The sequence below is a fragment of the Plectrocnemia conspersa genome, unplaced genomic scaffold (genome assembly GCF_051122295.1).
Source record: "Plectrocnemia conspersa isolate PC_06_02 unplaced genomic scaffold, ASM5112229v1 ptg000002l, whole genome shotgun sequence".
Lineage (NCBI taxonomy): Eukaryota > Metazoa > Arthropoda > Insecta > Trichoptera > Polycentropodidae > Plectrocnemia > Plectrocnemia conspersa.
This window is the reverse complement of record NW_028277166.1, coordinates 3,556,472-3,576,094: the sequence shown is the minus strand read 5'-3', so window position 1 is coordinate 3,576,094 and position 19,623 is coordinate 3,556,472. Positions and strand designations below refer to the sequence as shown.

At 29.5% G+C, this 19,623-nt stretch overlaps 1 protein-coding gene across 43 annotated transcripts in view; it reads right to left on the bottom strand.

The window, feature by feature from the left end:
• Nucleotides 1-1,199: 1,199 nt before the first annotated feature.
• Nucleotides 1,200-19,623, bottom strand: part of CAP (Cbl-associated protein) — a 146,881-nt gene continuing 128,457 nt past the window's right edge. For 25 of the 43 annotated variants that reach the window (XM_088205329.1, XM_088205331.1, XM_088205330.1 and 22 more), the window contains 6 exons: nt 8,768-8,928; nt 3,970-4,227; nt 3,484-3,724; nt 3,244-3,411; nt 1,781-1,907; nt 1,200-1,721 (listed from right to left, as the gene is read on the bottom strand). In XM_088205329.1, the coding sequence (XP_088061455.1) occupies nt 1,544-1,721; nt 1,781-1,907; nt 3,244-3,411; nt 3,484-3,724; nt 3,970-4,227; nt 8,768-8,928 (1,133 nt within the window). In that variant the 3' untranslated portion in view covers nt 1,200-1,543. The remainder of the gene's footprint in view (nt 1,722-1,780; nt 1,908-3,243; nt 3,412-3,483; nt 3,725-3,969; nt 4,228-8,767; nt 8,929-19,623) is intronic. The other 18 variants (XM_088205335.1, XM_088205346.1, XM_088205350.1 and 15 more) reach the window with 1 other exon arrangement.

Here is a 19,623-nt window from a genome sequence, read left to right as displayed (position 1 = left end):
ATAAGATTAAATAAAACAATTTATATTATTATTTTTTTATTGTGTTCACGTTTTATTTTAACAAATATTATTAAACATTAAAGAAAAATGTATAATGGCAATATGTATAACAAAACAGAAGTTTGCACATATCGAAAAGCAACATTCAATAAAACTAAAAATAAGTTACGCAAACAAAAAGATATGTTGACAATATTTTTGGTTTCGTGTGATTTAAAAAAATAAACCTATACAACATAAAAATTAATAAAATATCAATACGCCAATGATAGATGTTGTACTTATCGTGATATGAAATATTATTTAATATATTATTCATTATTATAAACTATAAATGGATAATATTCAATATATATGTTTAACATTTTATTTTTGTAAAATTGGGTAACAATTTTGGTAAAATTTATCAATAGCATTATATCATAAACAATATTATTTGGTATATAAGAAGTTGATAAATAGATATTAAAAATTGACGAGCAAAATGTCATGGAGATTTATATATTCTGATATGATTAAACATATATAGATATGAATATCTTATAACTAAAAAAATATAGCATTATTTTTGGCTAGTGACTAGATCTATGTACACTTTTGATACCTATTTCACTACAATCATGCAAATTATATATTTTTTGATATAAAAATGTGTTATTTACGCTGATCGAGTTTTGTAAATCAGCTTAATACAAAAAAATCATATATAATAAATAAGTGGGGTGAAATGATGTGAAGTATACAACGCTGACAATAAAATAAACAACTCTCAACAAATCAATAAAAATTTAACAATCAAAATAAATATAATAACATTGCGATAAAATTATTATTTTATTTAATAAAAGTTTATCATTTCAATTACTGTAATTGTATTTTAAAACATAAAATTAGAACTAAGAATGGCTATAAATTTATTTTATATAAGTAAATGTATATTTTGGCATTGCTATTTCGGTTAGCTGTAGTTTTTTATTTCTTAATACTAAAAACATGCGTGTACATGAAATAAATAAATAACGTGTCTTTGTGCGTCGAGTGTGAACAAAAACCGCCTAATTAGACGCATATTTACAATTTTAATTATTTTTAAATACGTTACATATACTAATTTCATAAGAATTTATACTGATGTAAAAAATTGAGTTATATCATAAGATAAAATTTGGTTTTCTCATATATAATATAATATATAAATCTTTGTTTTTTTTTTTAATTAATAATATAAAAGCTATACACTAAGATTAGTATTGTCAACAAGTAGTGATCGAACGATGATAATGATGATGATGAAATTTTGTATGACAGGATCAACGAAATCGAATACAAATCCATTTATAGCGTAAACCATGATATGATGGTCGAAATCTATATAAGGTTTTCGCTTCTATCAACGAAGCGGTAAGCGAGGATATCCAGCGAATAATTAGTTGTTCTTTTTAGGCCTGTTTCTCCACAAAGATATCATATGTTTCTTCAGATCTAACATTTTCGAACGTCTCCACGCTATCTCGTCCAACGGTTCGGGTCAATGCTAGACTTGTCAGATCTTCTCCACGTAATTGCCGGGGAAGGTCCCGAAACGGCCTGTTCTTTGGCTAGAGCCCACATACCATCCGTCGTCGCATTTCTCCAAGACGTATACCGTTTCGCCTTCTTGCAGTTCTAATTCGTCTGGATTTTGAGGTTTGTATTTGTACATGGCGCGGTACCTGAAAGCACTAATACTGTTATTCCAATCCAATGGATATCTAACTTTATAATATTATAATAGACTTACGGCACAGCTTCTGCATTGGTGTCAACGTATAGAGGCTCGTGGTTGTTTAAATTGATGGGGGTGGGATCGGAAGCTCTTGGTAATGTTGCACTCGCTGGTCTTGCATGGTGATTTGTGATTCCATGATCTGAAAAATATAACATTAAATATTTAGAACAACTAATACAAGGAAAGAAACGAATACCTCTAACACTAAACAAAAAGATGCCACAAAGACAAGATACATTCATTCTTAGTTAAAATTATAGGCCTGAACTTTATATGAAATCTGCTGCACAATAAATTTATTTTTAAATCAACAATTCTTAAGAAATAACACTTTATAAACAAATTCATAACAACGAATCTATAAGTTATTTTACGTATAAATCATGATATCTTATCTTAGTGGCAAAATTTTCGTTAAGCGATAAATTCATATTGACTTTTTTTTTAAGAATTTTTAAGCAATATTATTTAAAAGTTAAAAATGTACTTTTTTCGGAACAACTAATTCCAGGCTGTGCTAGATAAGGAGTGACTCATCAATGTGAAAATCAATGCTTCATCTAAATCTTTGACTTAACGATTATAGAAACTCATCAGCAACCCTTAGAGCTGCGCTACAAAAACTAGCCCCCTTGCAGGGCCTGCCTATACATAGAGAGCCTGCGACACTACTGTGATGCAGTGTTCCACCGTGAATAATAATTATATTAATATATGTATGAATCTAGCATAACTTGAACTAAATGCTTTTGATTTTGAAATTCTAAAATTACGTCTCTTTCGGCGCGAACCAAGAAACTACGAAAGTGGTTATAGCCCGACGTGATGAAAACAGATTATAGAGTGAGAATATATAATAGATATGCAATTGCCTAGTAGGTTATCTCTACCACATTACAGGCGATATCGGCCATTCTTGATTAGGTCATAACAATCGACGAGAACGAACGTAGAAAGCACGTACCACAAAAAGTGTCTGCCGCCAGGGCTTTGCCCTTACCTAGTCAGATTCTTTCACGAAAAGCCAGCACAGCAGAGGGTTCGCCGTTGGAACTCCTGCATTAACTGCTTATATACTACTAATAATATAAGTAAAATTTAGATGATTAATTTAGATTACAACAATATAGTAGAGATTCAGTAACATGATTTCTAAAAACAGATATTTATGATTATGTTGTCTTATTGTGAATATGACTAATAACTGCTTCTCTTATAGTTCACTAGCGGAGCATTTAAAGCACCTATATGTGCCGGCAGAAGAAAATAATTCAACAAAAAATGTAGAACTGACAGATAAAATAATTCACAGCTGCGAAAATTGTATTATCAATTTAGAACCTTTTGGACTACATTAGTTCGGCCTTATATATTACAATGTTTTCTATTATTAGATAACAAGAGTCACTGCACGCTTTTTGCCATTTTGTGTCCTCAACTCGTACTAGTCAAAGAAATTACATAGCTAATCTTACTTGGTAATGCTAAAGGAGCTGTACTGCTCGGGCTATTTGAAAGTGCTGGACTATTTAATTGAGGTGTGTAATGATGAGGACCTAGAGACGCTGCCCCTGCTGCTCCGACCATTGAATGAGCGGCCGGTGAAGACACCGGCTTACCACTAACTATAGAAGGTGGTAATTCTGAAGAATGAGAAAGATTTTTCATAATATAATACAAGTGTATATTTAATAAATTCATTCGTCAATAAATACCTGCTCTATTGAAAGTTGGTTCAGTCAACACATCAACATAACTAACAGGGAAGATTCCTTTACGATCGCCCAGTCTACCTTCATACCAGTTTTCGTCTACTCTTCTGATCAAAGTGACAAGTTCGCCTTTGCGTAATCCAAGTTCTAGATGAGTTTGCGCTACAAAGTTGAACTTTGCACGAGCGCGTCCTTCTGTCGGTCGTCTTTGACTAGGAGTTGTGGTACTATCGTATTGGATCATCTGAAATAAATATTAAAGTAGTCAATCTCTAAATTGATTTATCGTGACTGATTGGTAATCTTGGATTTCTAAATTCAAAACCATGTATCATCTTGTTAATGTTACATAATATATTTATATATATTCAGAGGTTGAGATGGTCTAACCAAATCTTAGTATAGATAATGGTTAGATTAGAATGATTAATGTATTCAGCACCAAAAATATAAAAGAAGGTCAAGAACAAGTATATAAGATTAAGATACCTCTACATAATTGTACGGGAACAATCCGACTGCGTTGTTGTATTCGCCCTCGTACCAATTGTTGTCGATTTGACGGCGTACCAAGATGAGGTCTCCCTTTCTGAAGGAGAGCTCTCTGGCACCCTGACCAACAAAGTTGTACAAAGCACGAGCCACTTGTCTCGTTCCGAACGTATCGTAACGATTTAGTGCAATCGGACTCTTTTGTGACGGAGTAAAGTTATCAGTGTGACGTCTGCTGTTCATGTCTTGCAGCTCCTGTAACGAAGAAACGAAAATTAAAGCATTTATATACCCATATATTTATCAGAAAATAAACAAACATTGAAGATTATTTTTATAGTTTGATATACAAGTATGTTTAATAATAATATGAGTCATACTACTAATTAAGTGATACTTATGGTATGATATAATTCAGAATACGTACATACATAACCTCTTCCATGCTAAACGCTTAACGAATACTTTGAAATGAATTGCTTGGCATATAAAATGCAGTTTTATCATCCAGAGGTATGCAACCATTTCGTTATAGTATTTCAATTTATTTGTTTCTTAATAGATTCATATCAAATACGAGTTTTAAAGTACTTCAACAATTTATTTATTTGTGTATATTTATTATAATATTTTAAAATGTTTAATATATCTGTGGATCGTACTGTTTTATGCATTTGACTTTTTCGTTCCTTTTGTTGAGCCCTTATTTGCAATCTACATTGTTTATTGTATTGTGTTGCATTGTATTGTAGTTTGTAATGGACAATTGTATGATTGTTGATCATTTGATGTTGTCAGTAATTTCACCGCTTGTGTGCATGTTCAATAAATAAACTACAGAATACAGTGAACCTATAAATATAACACTTAGGGTTAAGGAATTTAAGGTGTAATGCTAGTTTCAAAATTTCATGCCAAGGACTATAGTCTTAAAGTTTATGAAGTGGGGGGGAGGGGAGTGCAAATGTTGGCCAGTCAGTGGTCGTTTTTTTTAATATTTTCATTTCATTAAGATTCATCATATTTCATTAAATGACATGCATTTTTCTGGCCAAATTCAAGGGGGACCAATTATTAGCGTTAATTTAATTAAAACCACCTACCAAAATTTGTGTGAGTAAACTATCAGTTATTAAAAAAGCTTGATAAATGGGTGCTACACTAATTGAACGAAAAACAAAACCATCGCCTTAATAATGTCTGTTCTGTGTTATTTTAAGCTACAGAGACGTATTGTAATATGCGACATAAAGTAGATAATTTACTACAAAAAAGGCGTATGCACAACGGTTGGACCAGAATTAAGCTCTAATGCACTTTGACAAACCTTCACACTAAAGTATATTTATATATCACTATATTTATTCCTGGCAAAATTATTACAGTTGAAAGTTATTGCCAAAAAATTAACCAAAAGTGCCAAGAACTGCAAGTTTTGGTACCCACATTGGTCGATCGAAAAGGTCCAATTCTCGTGCACGATAATGCGCAAGAGAATGAGTTGAACAATGAAATAGTGCTTCATCTATTATATTAATATATTAGTAATTGATAAAGCATTTCGAGAACTTCTAGAAAGTTAAGATCTTCAACAGCCAAGCTGCTGCCGAAAGGGTATTTTACTTCAGAATTTAACAGCAGCGGAATATACTAGTAAATAATTTTTAAAAGTGTGCCAATTTTATTGGTACTTATTTCGAGCACAAGTTTTTTATTAGCTAAATAATATATTCGGTCCCTATTGGAAAATAATCCACAATTCTATAATACGGTGTTCATTGCTTTCTTTAACTGGATGGCTTATATTTATTCGTTTGATTTTTTATGTTGGGACTGTAATAAAAAAGTCCTAAAAGTGTTATAGTGTGCTATTTGTAGAGCAAGTAGCTCATGACAAATGTACATCACCAAATTTTACGACAGGGCGCTGAAGATGCTCGGCTTTGTGAAGCGGAGCGCGTGTCACTAACAATTCTGTACGATACTTAGCTTCATTTCCTGGAATCCTAACGAAGCCAAGTAAATACATGTTGATGTTAATGAGGGTTCAACTACAAGAGAAAGTACGGATAAATGCAGAACATTTCAAAGTTACTGAGGGGCGGGTGGTGTCGACAATCCGTCGATACTAAAGAGAGTGCCCTAGAGAGTCGGGATTACCTCCCTTATTATTGGCTTCTCAATAATTAATGTAAGATGGTGCTTATTTCTTCCAAGTGTGCGACACTGCTAAAAGAGATTATCACGTGAGGCGTTAATACCCTCTTTTATGGCTTTAAAAATATCATTACTTTGCAGAAGTATATTTAATAAGCAACTGGAGCAAACTATTACTGAGATTTCTAATATACAATTTGAAAACGAGCACTAGATTATATTTATAATATAAATAAATAAAAGTATACATTTGAGAAAACATAACACAACCGAGCAGAATCATTGTTTTTTTTTCAATGACGATCCTAAGTTGGACAAGCCAGGTTGAACTAGTACACACATCACTTTCTCGCATGAACTTCGAATAATTGTCCAAACATGCCAATACATGATTTCTCGCGTTGTCTCTTGATGTGAGACAAAACACGTTATCTACTCAAACAACATCATCACACACGAAGTCTAGACAGAGACACATTCATATATATTTCTTGCAAAATCTCTCAATTATGTTAGGAATGTGGTTTCGCCGCTTGTTATTGCGCCTCGTGGTAGAGACACACCTTTGTTAATCAATATTTCGTTAAGTGACTATGTAAAAAAAAACTAAGTTTCTAATGGTGCGCGTTGTTTGCAGTATTGCGGTATCATCGCTCCTTTGCGTGTGCGAAACTTTCGAAAATTACCGATTATTAATGCAAAACACTGATTTACACATTGTTTTACGCATTTTATTACATTTGACATTTGACATTTTATAATTTATTAATTTTAATTCGATTGAGGTAGAGCACGCGATTATTTGTGTAATCGCGTTAATCAACTGAATAATTTCTGTAGCTCGATACAGAACAATTAATTAATATCATAAAAATAACTTATTTTCCTTAAATCACTATTGTTTTTATTTATTATGAAGACGAAAGATAGAAGGTTATTTCCTCAAAACATCCTAAACTTTCAAGTCTTCTTTTGGATTAAAAGATAATTTAAAAATATTAATACTTCTTGACATTTAAAAGCTATGCTTATCTAATAATTTATTATGGTAACTTTTCCCTTACGGTGCAAAAAAATGCGAGCGCTCCAGTAATGTACACTCAGTGTACATGTAAAAAATGTTGTTCGTTGTTCTCCTAAAACTCCATACAACCATTATTTTAAAATCTAATTGTCTCAAGTCCACTTCAAAACCGGTCGTTCGCGTTATCGTAATGGTAGTATAAAAACGCTTAGGAATTTCGGCGATGGTCAAATTTGTGACCACTCTCACTTTCCTGAGATAAAAAAACAAAAACTATGTCAAACGACTGCGGTGGGTCGAATTCGTTATTCAGCGTTCGGACAAATAGTTCGCCGAACAATTAAAAAATCGTTTGAGCAGAGACAGGAAACGACCACTTTCAACATGACCGGTGAAACGCGTTTGAATGTCAATGAATGTTATGGTTGTAAAAAATAGAAACGCATAAATAGAATAGTAAATGTAGAATTTTATGGCACAAATCAATAACTCGATTATTTATGACGACTTTCTTACAATGGAAACTTAATTGTGTTTATCTATAGTAGCCTTTGTTTTCATTTCATAAAAAGAGTTGCAATAAACCAAATCTCAATATAGGCAATTTTTATTAATTCTTAAGATATTGACTGAAAACTTCATTAATCATATTTGTATGTGTTTATCTATTTACAATTAATGTTAATGTATTTTAATATTGTTTAACATCGTATTCATTGGCAAATTATTAATATATTTTCCATAACTAAATATTTTATTTTTTAATATGCCATATATAAATATTTTTATTTCATAAATTAGAGCTATTAACATTTTCCTTCCTGTGATGTACACTGTGTATACATGTCATATTTCTTATATAAATATATTGAATAAAAAGTTAATATTTTAGATATTTCTACGTAATAGCTGACGTGCTTTTAAATAAAAAAATTTCCCCAAATTATATTTTTTATAAAAAAAAATTGTGAGCAAAAGTAAAATCTGTATATAATACAAACTACAATACTCGTAGCATATATACTAAAGCAAAATGAAACAGTTTTGCAAATACCATATAAGTTTCATTCCAAAAAAATTGTTTTACATTATCACCGATCAAAAGGTGCGGTCGATACAGACGATAAAATCACGAATGAATGTTTGTGTGTATGACATCACCATCAGAACAAAGTCATTGAATTATACTCGGGACTTATATGAAAATCGTTTTTATCCACTGCAAGAATTAGAACACACGTTTATTTTAGATGTTTCTGAGAAAAGAGCTAGTATGTGGTTATTAAAAAAATATTAAAATCAATATTGAAATTGGTTCTTATTGCATTGGAAAATATTTCATTTATTTCATCAAAACGAATTATTATGTTCATAAAGCTTAGTTGTTCTTAAAAAAATATAACTTTTGTCGCAATATTATCAATGCCTCATGTAGACAAAGATATTGCTTATCTTTCTTTCTACTCCGGTCATAAAATATACATTTCCATTCACAAAATAAATATCCTGATTTTTTGTAATAAGGAATACAAGTCATCCTTTTATGCTATATTGTTATCTACCACCATTGGAATGTTTGACAATGATAACATTGTTTAAAAGTGTTTAACATACCTGTAAGTATTTTCTACGCCTCTCCTCCTGATACACCTTCCTCATATGTTCGGCCTGCCTTCTGGCCAGCTCATCTTCAGGAACCATCGGCCTGGGTTCCTGCCTCACAGGAACCCTGTAGTGGATGTTCACATCTCCTTCCACGTATCGCCTCGGAGACTCTGAAACACACCATCAATTTTATTGCATTTTACCATAATACATAGGTAATAAACGTTTTCGCCGCATGGGCGTTCTCAATTGCCCCATTGTTCTACAGAGAAGACTCAGCCATTAATGATCGAGCGTCATTCTTCATTGTTCCTGTTCGATAATGACATGTAAGCGTGCCGCTCGTGTATGTAAAAAATGACCAAATCTTCATAATTAGTCCATTATGAATACGAAACGCGAACGGCGCACCTACTATATTATAATAATACATACCGTGACAAGATTTTGTGAATAAAAAGTTGATATTCACACGCCGCTTGATATTAATCTGTATATGTCTAAATTGCGCGGTTATTGTATAATTTAATGATATAATTAATGCCTTTTTTATGCGACTAGTGATTTCAGTCAGGTAACGGAAGTACTCATATATTACAGATAATAATTCGCATGCGTCATTCTACTACATTGATATCATGCATATTTCTACACATATTTACATTATATAATACTAGATTTAAAAAGTGAAATGGTTCTTTTATTATTTTTTACAGTTAAGTAAATAATATGTGTATCGGAATATTTTACTGAATCATACACGCAGATAATTTCAGGTACTCCATATGGCTGTAACTTTTAACCTTCTCATATATTATAAAATATAATAATATTAGGGTAAACTAATAGATACTGTCTACATAAATATCATATAAACGTATTAGATTACGTACTACGTAGTCTTAAATTTGTTATGTATAAGGTATTAACCGTGACCTCTGTAGTTCGTTACGCTGTTTTTTATGGTTTCTTATTATAATATATTTAAATAAAAACAATCATAAAATTGCTAATAAAAAAAGAATTGTGTGGTTAATATGTATGTATTATAGTATTATAAAAATAAACACCTACATATTTGCATTATTATCCGAATTTCGTTATAAAAAGCAGGATATATCAATTTTGATATACATATGTATGTACGTATTTTAATAATCATACTTTGCTTTCCGGTATAGTTAAAAAAAATGTGTAAACTTTATTAATTAACAATGTAAGATATGTTTAGTTGATAGTTTTTTTTTATTTTAACCTATGTTTTTTAATGTAACTAGTATTTAATCATATTCAAAGTGATATAATTTTAAAGATAACTATTTTATTTTGATACAGGTTTAGGTTCTAAACATTTTTTATTAAGCGAACTTTTTTGTAGGATTTTATCCAACGAAGTTATGAATGTTTACAATTTTTAAATTTGCCACCATTTTGCAAAAAAGTGTCATTTTTTTAGCAAATATTATAGGGGTGCTTAAGAATTCTATGTTATAACAAAAATTCAATTCAAAAGGAATTATCGGCCGTAAGAAAATTGCAAGTCTTATAAAAGTTTACATGGAGGGCTGATCGACATACTAAACTTGTTTTGAAGCAAAAAACTATTTTTATGCACATATTTTATTTTTTTAGCGAATAATATAAGGGTTATTAGGAATTATGTTCTATAACGAAAATAAAGTCTTGTTCTTCAAAGCAAAGGAATTACCAGCCATAAAAAATCTCAAAAAAGCTTGTACGAGGGTCCGATCAATTAAATCTAAAGCTTGTTTTTAAGCAAAAAACTGTTTTTTTTTTATATTTTATTTCGATGCAGATTTAGCTTATGAACATTTTTATAAGAAAAACTTTTTTGTAAGATTATATCTAACTGAGTTATGGATATTTAAGTTTTTAATATTATCATAATTTTTGAATAAAAGTGACATATTTTATTTTTCATCAAATATTATAGGGGTGCTAAAAATTTTATATTCAATTCTTAGTCATTAAAACAAAGTATCAGCCATATGAAAATTGCAAGTTATAAAAGCTCGTATGGAGGGCCGGTTCGACTTATTTTGAAGCAAAAAAACTATTTTTATGCTATATTTTTTTTAACAAATATAATGATTTTTAAGAGTTCTATTTAATAGCAAAAATTAAAGTCTTAATCTTCACAATAAATTAATTAATAGTCTTAAGAAAATTGCAAGTCTCATAAAAGCCTGTAAGCCCGTTCAATTTAATATAAAACTTGTTTTAAGGCAAAAAACTATTTTTTTTTATATTTTTATAGGTTTTATCCGACGAAGTTATGATATTTTATGTTTTTATATTTGCCACAATTTTGCAAAAAATTAAAATAATTTTTTTTTTTTAGAATCAATCATCATTTGATTCAACAATTGATCCAACCCAATAAAGGGATTAAAGCGGCAGGTCTAAAAACATATAAGAAAGCATACAAAAAAGTTTCCAAATAATATGCTATTAAATCAAAGCTAGTTTCGGCGTGTGATATACATAATGGGCTTAAAACGTTTAAGATAAAAATGTGATTCTTTATAAAAATGGGACACCACCGTGAGAAAATCTTTTTTGCAGATTAAGTCAAAGTATCCGCCATGAATCAAAAATATTATAAGATCATTAGAACTTCAAGAGCTTGGATCAACTAAGTTCGTATGAACTTCAACCAAGAGGAGCCTGACCCAATTTCAGAGAATCAAAAATGCCAGAAACGACCGCTTCTGATGAACCTGTTTCAGAGATGCCTACAGCCTACGGATGTATCCACAGAAAAATTCATTTAAAAGTAACATAAACAAAAATAATCACTCCTAACACAAAAATCATGACAGGTTTATGTTTTGACATCATAAAATTTGATTAGTATTATATATATAATTTTATTCAAAAAAAATAAATTATATATTAAATTTTTTTGCATGGGTTCAAAACAAGTGGTGAAGTAGTAGAAACTGATAGTAAATTAAGTTGTTGCAAAATTTGCTGAAGACGAAAGCCTTGAAGATAAAGAAGGTCAAAGGCGTCCTACTTTAGATGAATCAAAACATACACAATAATTCATGGTTTTACATAAAAAAATGTATTGAACGGTTTTTGACGATCTTAATAGTTATTCTATCGTAGAATTGAATAAGAACATTACATTTTACGACAACAGAAAGCGGTCTGCGCAATTATTGGACAAAAATTAAGCAGCAAAGAACTTCGCGAAACCGAATTTACACCAAAATAAAATTATGCTGACACTTATATATACATCATTGTAAAATTTGTGTTTAAAAATCGATCTAATGCAAAGGTCTAATTCTCTTGTACGACAATGCGTGACCTGGAATTTTAACAATAAAGCTGCTGCCAAAAGTACATTTAAAGATTCAATCAAATTCTCCAAATTTCACACAAGAGAAAAAAAGTTAACTTGTTATTAATTAGCAAACATTTTAATCATATTTATTTATAATAATAATGTTAAATTCCACCTGTGAAAAATGTTTTTGAAGTTGAAGGTTATAGAACGCATATTTCTCAACCAACCAAATACAATTGTATGTACTTCTAAATGTGGTTTATTTTTGTAAATGCTATAAACGTCAATAACAACTTAAGTAAACTAAATTGTTTTGATTGTAAATACTTTGACTTGTTAGAGGTTGCTTAACAAGTTTCAAGGTAAAACTATCGACACCATGACGAAAATGACCAAAAATAAATCAATCGAGCGTTAATCTAATTTCGTAGTAGATTTATCCAGAATAGCATTGATTACCTTGACAAACTATACAAGGTTTTATTTTTTAGGCTTTGAATTGTATTGTTCTTACTTTTATTTTTAAGTAAATTAATTGTCTAATAAAAATGGAAAGAAGAGAGAAATATTCATAAAATATTTGGATGCGGCGGGTATTACTTTGACTTTGATATTTATGGCTCAGACAATTTTACTGTTTAAAAACAATACAGTTAAATTGGATACAAGTTGAAACCCTGCGATACACAGAGCAAGCGATGAGACCATAGCTCACATACAATTAACAAAAGCGTTCGATCAACTAAAGTTGATTAACATTTGAAGAAGAAGTTCATAAGAAACTTTATCAAATGTTTTTTGAGAAAAAACTATGTATAATACTTCATTGACCTAGAATTAAGAATTGAAAATAAAAAACGTGTTGTTGATTCACATCTGCTGAGATTAGCAATTATTAGAATGGAAGTTACTTGACATAAAAAAATAGTTTATGACAATTTTAATCCTTGCTATATTTAATAAAAAGATATCTAGTAAATATATCTAAATCAGCAACGTTCGTGGCTTCTAAAGCCATAGAGAAAGCAACAGGTGTCGAAAAATTCTGTCAATCAAGTGTTATATGTAGACAACCTATATAAAAATAGCAAAAATATCAATTTCAATGGACCTTTATAAGAAAAATTAATCCAGTTTCAAAGCACCATAATAATGTTTTTTGGACGACTCTCTTTAAAAATTAATCTTATCAATCTTGGTCAAAGTAACCGTGGAATTACAGGTGCGCACGTGCAATTACCGAGTGCCATTAGAGGCACCGTTTTCACGTCGTAGCACACAGTGGGTCAACTATCATTACCATCAGGCCCAAGATCTTGGCTAGCTACCTGTCGCTCGCTGGGCTGCTTTCACTCTCCAAACGCTTGACCGAGACCGCTGCTGGGAAAGCAACGCGAAAGAATCTGGCAAAAAGTGGCGAACAAAAATATCATCGACTATTGCGAGAAGAAGAAGAAAGTGGCATTCCTATAGCGCGGTGATGATACCCCGGGCAATTAAGTGCGACCAGAATATCATAACCATTCTAGCCCGTTAAATGGTCGGTTTCTATCCGTTAGATGTGTAGATAATTATGGTACAAGAGACAGGGCCGTTACATAGGGCGCCGCTGGAGAAACGGGTGTCGCATTTTTAGATGTGGATAGGAATCGAGGTGGAGTCATTATGGTTCTAGAGTAATGTGGGAGGTCTTTTGAGTGCTTTTGACTTAAAAATTATAATTGAGAAATAATATGATTTTTAGATATACTTGAATTCGTACCTCTCATTAGAAATATATAAATATTTCTAATGATACTTCTTGTATCATTAGAAATGTACTGTTTTGATTTGTACCAGAATATATTTAAATTTTTTTTAATGTAACTCCTCAAATTTTCCCAGATTTTTATACAAAGTCCCTAAATATTGTACAGTAACATATTTTTACTTACTGCTATAAATGTAATAGAATTGGATTAAATCCAAGTGTGAATTTTATCATTCAATAAGTTAAATAAACATAATAATTTGTTTATGAACTTCACACTATTAAACGCTAGGCTTATTAATATAATATAAAAATGATTACTATAAAAAATAAAAAATAAAAATTTATTCCTCTTCAATTTTTATATATATATATATATATATATATATATATATATATATATATATATATATATATATATATATATATATATATCCTATAAATATTAGCTTGTTGTTAAATGTAACTAAATATTTAGTTAATAAATGTACAATATAGTATATACATTTATACTATATTGTACATTTAAGTATATACATTTATTAAAACAAATCATAAATAGCGGTATCGCCGTACATGTACGGCGGTCGATATTTCACTGTTTTGAAGTACCCCAGTTAGTTATATATTTACACATATAACTGAAGAAATAATAAATAAAAAATATTATATTCATATAATATTTTTTTTATAAATTAGAGAGTACGTAGAGCCTCTGAATTAATATAAAATAAATGAAGTAAATTTAATATTAGAAAAAATTAAAATAACTAATACAAAAAAAGTGTAAAAGCAATCAAAGCAATTAACGTTAAGAAACACTGTTTTTTTCCTAGAATTTACTATAAATGCAATATAAATAATAATAAATAATTAACAACAAAAACTATTATTGAAAAATACGTAGAATTAACTCACCAGGTGTATACTAGCCAATTAACAAATGTGTATTAACTCATTACTCAAAGGGTTAAGGACACCTCACTCTTAAAACAAAAATACTGAAAAAATTATGCAGTAATCAAATTTAATAATCTTGAAGTTTTATTTACTTTAAAATATTCACATTAGGCTACTTTTAAACGCCCTAATGTTATTTATTGAAAATATATTGTAATTTTAAATTAAAAAATAACATTTTTTAAAATGAAAATATTAAAATAAAAATATAGATTAGCTTAAATTTTATTAAATAACTTTCATATATAAATATTAACATTAGGCTTATTTTAGATTTTTATATCAATAATTATGGACTTTTTACTGAAATTTAATTAAATCACATTGATATATATACATATATATTGATTTAATTAATATTAAAATATTTAGATAGGGCTACTTTAAAATGGCATTAAATACAAATATATTAGTACTTTTTCAAAATTAAGCTTCACAACTTTTTCACAGATTTTTATTAAAAAAAGTATAAAACTCAATTTAAATCGACTATTATTTTTTAGTAATTTTTTGTGAAAACCTCAAAATTTTTATATATGTATAATAATACATAAATATAATGATTTTACGATTAAATTGAATCAAATATACTTAATATGTATCTGTTTTGATTTATTTTTGTTTTAAAATATTAACACAAGGCTGGTTTTAACGCCCTAAACTTAAACCGTTAAAATAAAAAATAATTTTATATATAAGAAAAGAACACCTCACTAATCTTTTAAAAATAATACTAAAAAAAGAATGCTCTAATTAAAACAAATAATTACGATAAATACCGTTGATTTATAGTACAATATATACACCAGGCTATTTTAAATAATATTATATTAAACATCCTAGGTCTAAAAATATTGTATTTTTAAAACAAAAATACTGAAAAAATTATGTTTTAATCGAATTTAATAATTTTGATGTATATTATTTTAATTTTTTTTAAATATTATCATTAGGCTACTTTTAAACGCACTAACGTTATCAAATTTAAATTTAAAAAAGACACTTTTTATAGCGAAAATATTAAAAAAAAATATGGACTTGTTTAAATTTTGTTGAATAACTTTCACACATACTCTTTTCATTCGTAAAATAAAATTAAAATATTAACATTAGGTTCATTTTAGACAAGAATTATAGACTTTTAGCTTAAATTGAATACATATGTATATTGATTAAATTTATAATATATTATAATATTTAGATAATTTTAAATGTCCTTAAATAGAAAAATATTTGTACTTTTATAAAATTTAACTCTACAATTTTTTCACAGATATTCATAAAAAAAATATAAATCCAAATTTATTTTTTAGTAGTTTTTTTTCGTTAAAACCTCGAAATTCCTATTAATTGCTTAGAAATTTGCAATCTATTTTTTATATTATAATATATATCTTAACGATAGTAAAATTATCATTCGTTAAAAACTATGCTTGAAATTAATCAAATATGTACTATGAAAATATTTGTTAAATCAAAAGTTAATTACTGACTATTCATCAAAATCACCATCACACATAAAAGACGATTAGTTAAGCCACTTTTAATTGCCACACTTTACAAATATGTTTTTATAAAAAGTGTTCCAATACAAATGCATATATCAACATTTGTCACGTACATCTCCTAACGGAGAACTACTACGTTCTCCTAACGCAAATTTAAAATTCAAATATCTCGAATCGAAGAACCTTTGAAGTCGACTCAAAGCGAAGAATACAAATGACTCCAAAAGCACTCAGAGCCCAATTCGTATACGACCAAGAAAATAATAATTATTATAATGAAGCCCATAATTGCGTTTGACAGTAACTTGTAAAAAACACATTTACATTATTGCAAAATTATAAAATAAAACACACTACACACAATTTATAGATAAGATTAGAAGTTTCGAAAAAGCAACGCACCCAACATGGCGAACTTCTTTATCTGTTTCAACACCTGCATTTAAATTAAACTTTGATTTGCGACGAGCGAGCGAAATTATTTTTTTTAACAAGCGATTTTTGTAAAAGAAACTTTCGAAACACCCGTCGCCTGCGAAGGTTCGTACGATACTGATCTCGCGTAGTGGAAAAGGCGGCAAAGCAACTTTTTCTACTACTACTACGACTACTACTCGTAAAACTGACCACGAGACTGTTTACCAACAAAACCACGAGACTGCTTAGTAAAAAATCGTGACTGGTATAATATGCTCTGCGATTTATCAATGGCGTATTTTTTACTATTTTTTTATATCAAATTCCATAACAACGCATATTTTATTACTACGTATCATATGTATATTTATATAGAACTCTTCCATATGTCTGTTTGTTACAGATTGTCAATTTCGCTACATCGATAATTACGTTTCATTTTGTATCAGGCTTTATTTTCAGCAAAGTTGCTAATTTTATTGCTACTGAATTTCATAGCCATCAACGGTTCGAGTATATATAAAATTATTAATGTAATGTTAGGTTCGTAAATCATCGATAAGTTATATTTGAAAGCCTAATAATTTGACTTGCAGAAGTTTTTATCATTGTAACTTGATAGTTGCTAAAGCTAAGTCATATTTAGTTATTAATTTATTAGATGAACAATGTGAAACATTGAATTAAGTAATTTCACTACGGTGCAAAAAATATTAACGGTAAAAAATCAGAAAATTGGTAATAAATAACTTTTATAATAAAAATATTCTGTGTTGATTTTATAATGATAACATGAATGGCATATTGTTATCTATGAGAGAAAATGCAAATTACACTATTTTAAAAATCAAATTATAAAAAAAAAACTAATTTATAAAATTTGATTATTCAAGTGTAAAACGTTAACTTGATTTACTACTTTTATATTCATAAAATAAAAAATGATTGTATCCAATGCAATAATCATATATTTTGATTAAATCTTGAGAACCATCAAATTCCCACACCGCATTACGTATGCAAACACATCATATTTAATGGACACAAAAAAATATAAATAACTGCAATCTCATCGAAAAGTCATCATAGAATTTATTGAAAAACGATGAGAGATAGTCGCACTTAAAAAAACTTTCTACTCTTTCCATAATAATAATTAAGAACTAGATTGCTAATGAACTTCCATAAATGTGCCGAGTTTCCTGTGAAAGCTCTCAAACGAGATTTGTGTATTATTTTTTAATAATACTAATATATACATACTATAAGGTTGTGGTCCGTATATTATAGGAAGTTCAGAGAGTCTCTTATCCCAATTTCCATTAATAACAGGCATCGAACGCCTAAGATGCTCGTTCTTTTTGCCACTGTTCAATCTCAATTTAACAACACCGTTTTCTATAACTTTTATGTCATTTTCAATAACTGAATCGTTTTTTAAGTCGGTGTCTATTTTGTATTTATAAGCCATCACTGTTACTGTTATCACACCCAGTCTTGATTCGACACTGACTTAAAACATAATTCATAGCTTTATCATTGATAAGGAATGTTTCGAAATATTTTATTGATTGTATTATATGATTATTAAGTATATTTTTTGCAAGCGTTACGTGTCTAGTGCTATGCATCGTCAGAACAACTGAGACATTTATTTTTTTGAAACACTTGCGAAAATTCGCCTTTAGTATCGATGCGCACGATACAGTATGTTTCAAATAATTTTGTCACGGTCACAAGTGTTTTTTTGCTATTTCAAACATCCTCAAAAGGTATGTTGATTATCATAAAAAACATCTGCAGTTACTTAAGAATGTATAAAATTTGTAGTGCAATACTACCAGTAGTAAAGATCATGAATCATGATTAAGAATAATATAAAAAATAATTATTTTATAGTGAAAGTGTCAATGTAAGTAACTATGAAAGAAATATGCAATGATAAAGTTTAATAATAAATAAAATATCAGCTTGATTGCAAATCGTACTACACTATTTGATAGTCACTTATGACATTATTATTTTTTTTTTAGATGAAATTAAGACCATTGTGGCCTAACAGGTTACCCCAATGCGCCACGATGGTCGAAAACAAATTTTAAATTTATAAAACATAAAAAACGTATATATATACATAAATATAACAATACTTAAACATAACAAAAAATTATAAAATATCAAAATTAAATGATACAAGATCAGATCCTCGTAGCTAACATTAAATAAGTCAATATGTAATGCCAGCGTATTAAGGAACCGGATGGCCACAGCTATAGGCGAGTTGGCAAGTGCGGATGTCCTAGCCCTAACGGTCATCAAAAGAGGTCGCGATCGTGATTCTCGAAAATGTTCTGGAACCCAAAACTGGAATTCTTCGAGAATAGCTGGATTGTCGATAGCACCTTTTAGTAATTTGAAAAAATGCTTAGCGACATACAGCTTTCTGCGAGAACTCAGCGAATCTTATTCCAACGCTCTTTCAAAAAAGGCGCTGGGAAATAAGTACGGATAATAACCAAATGTCCTTTTGTAAAGGTATCTTAAATACCTTTTTTGATTTTTTTTCACTAAAAGGGAATATTTGGCTATTCGGGGATTCCAAATTATAGATCCCGATTCAAGAATGCTACGAACTAAGGTGTCATAGAGGATGCGAATAACTAACGGATCGTCAAAGTGAAAGGTATTCCTCATAACAAAGCCGAGCATCTTGGAAGATTTATCACAGACGTCGTGTATGTGTAGAGAGAACCTCCATTTGCTCTCGAAAGTGATTTCGAGATCTTTAGTGGAAGTTTCTCCAGTCAAAATGTTACCACCGAGATGGTAGAAATAAGCTGATGGCGAACGGGATCGAGAGAATGACACAGTATGGCACTTTCCGACACTAAAGGGCAGACGGTTAATGGAA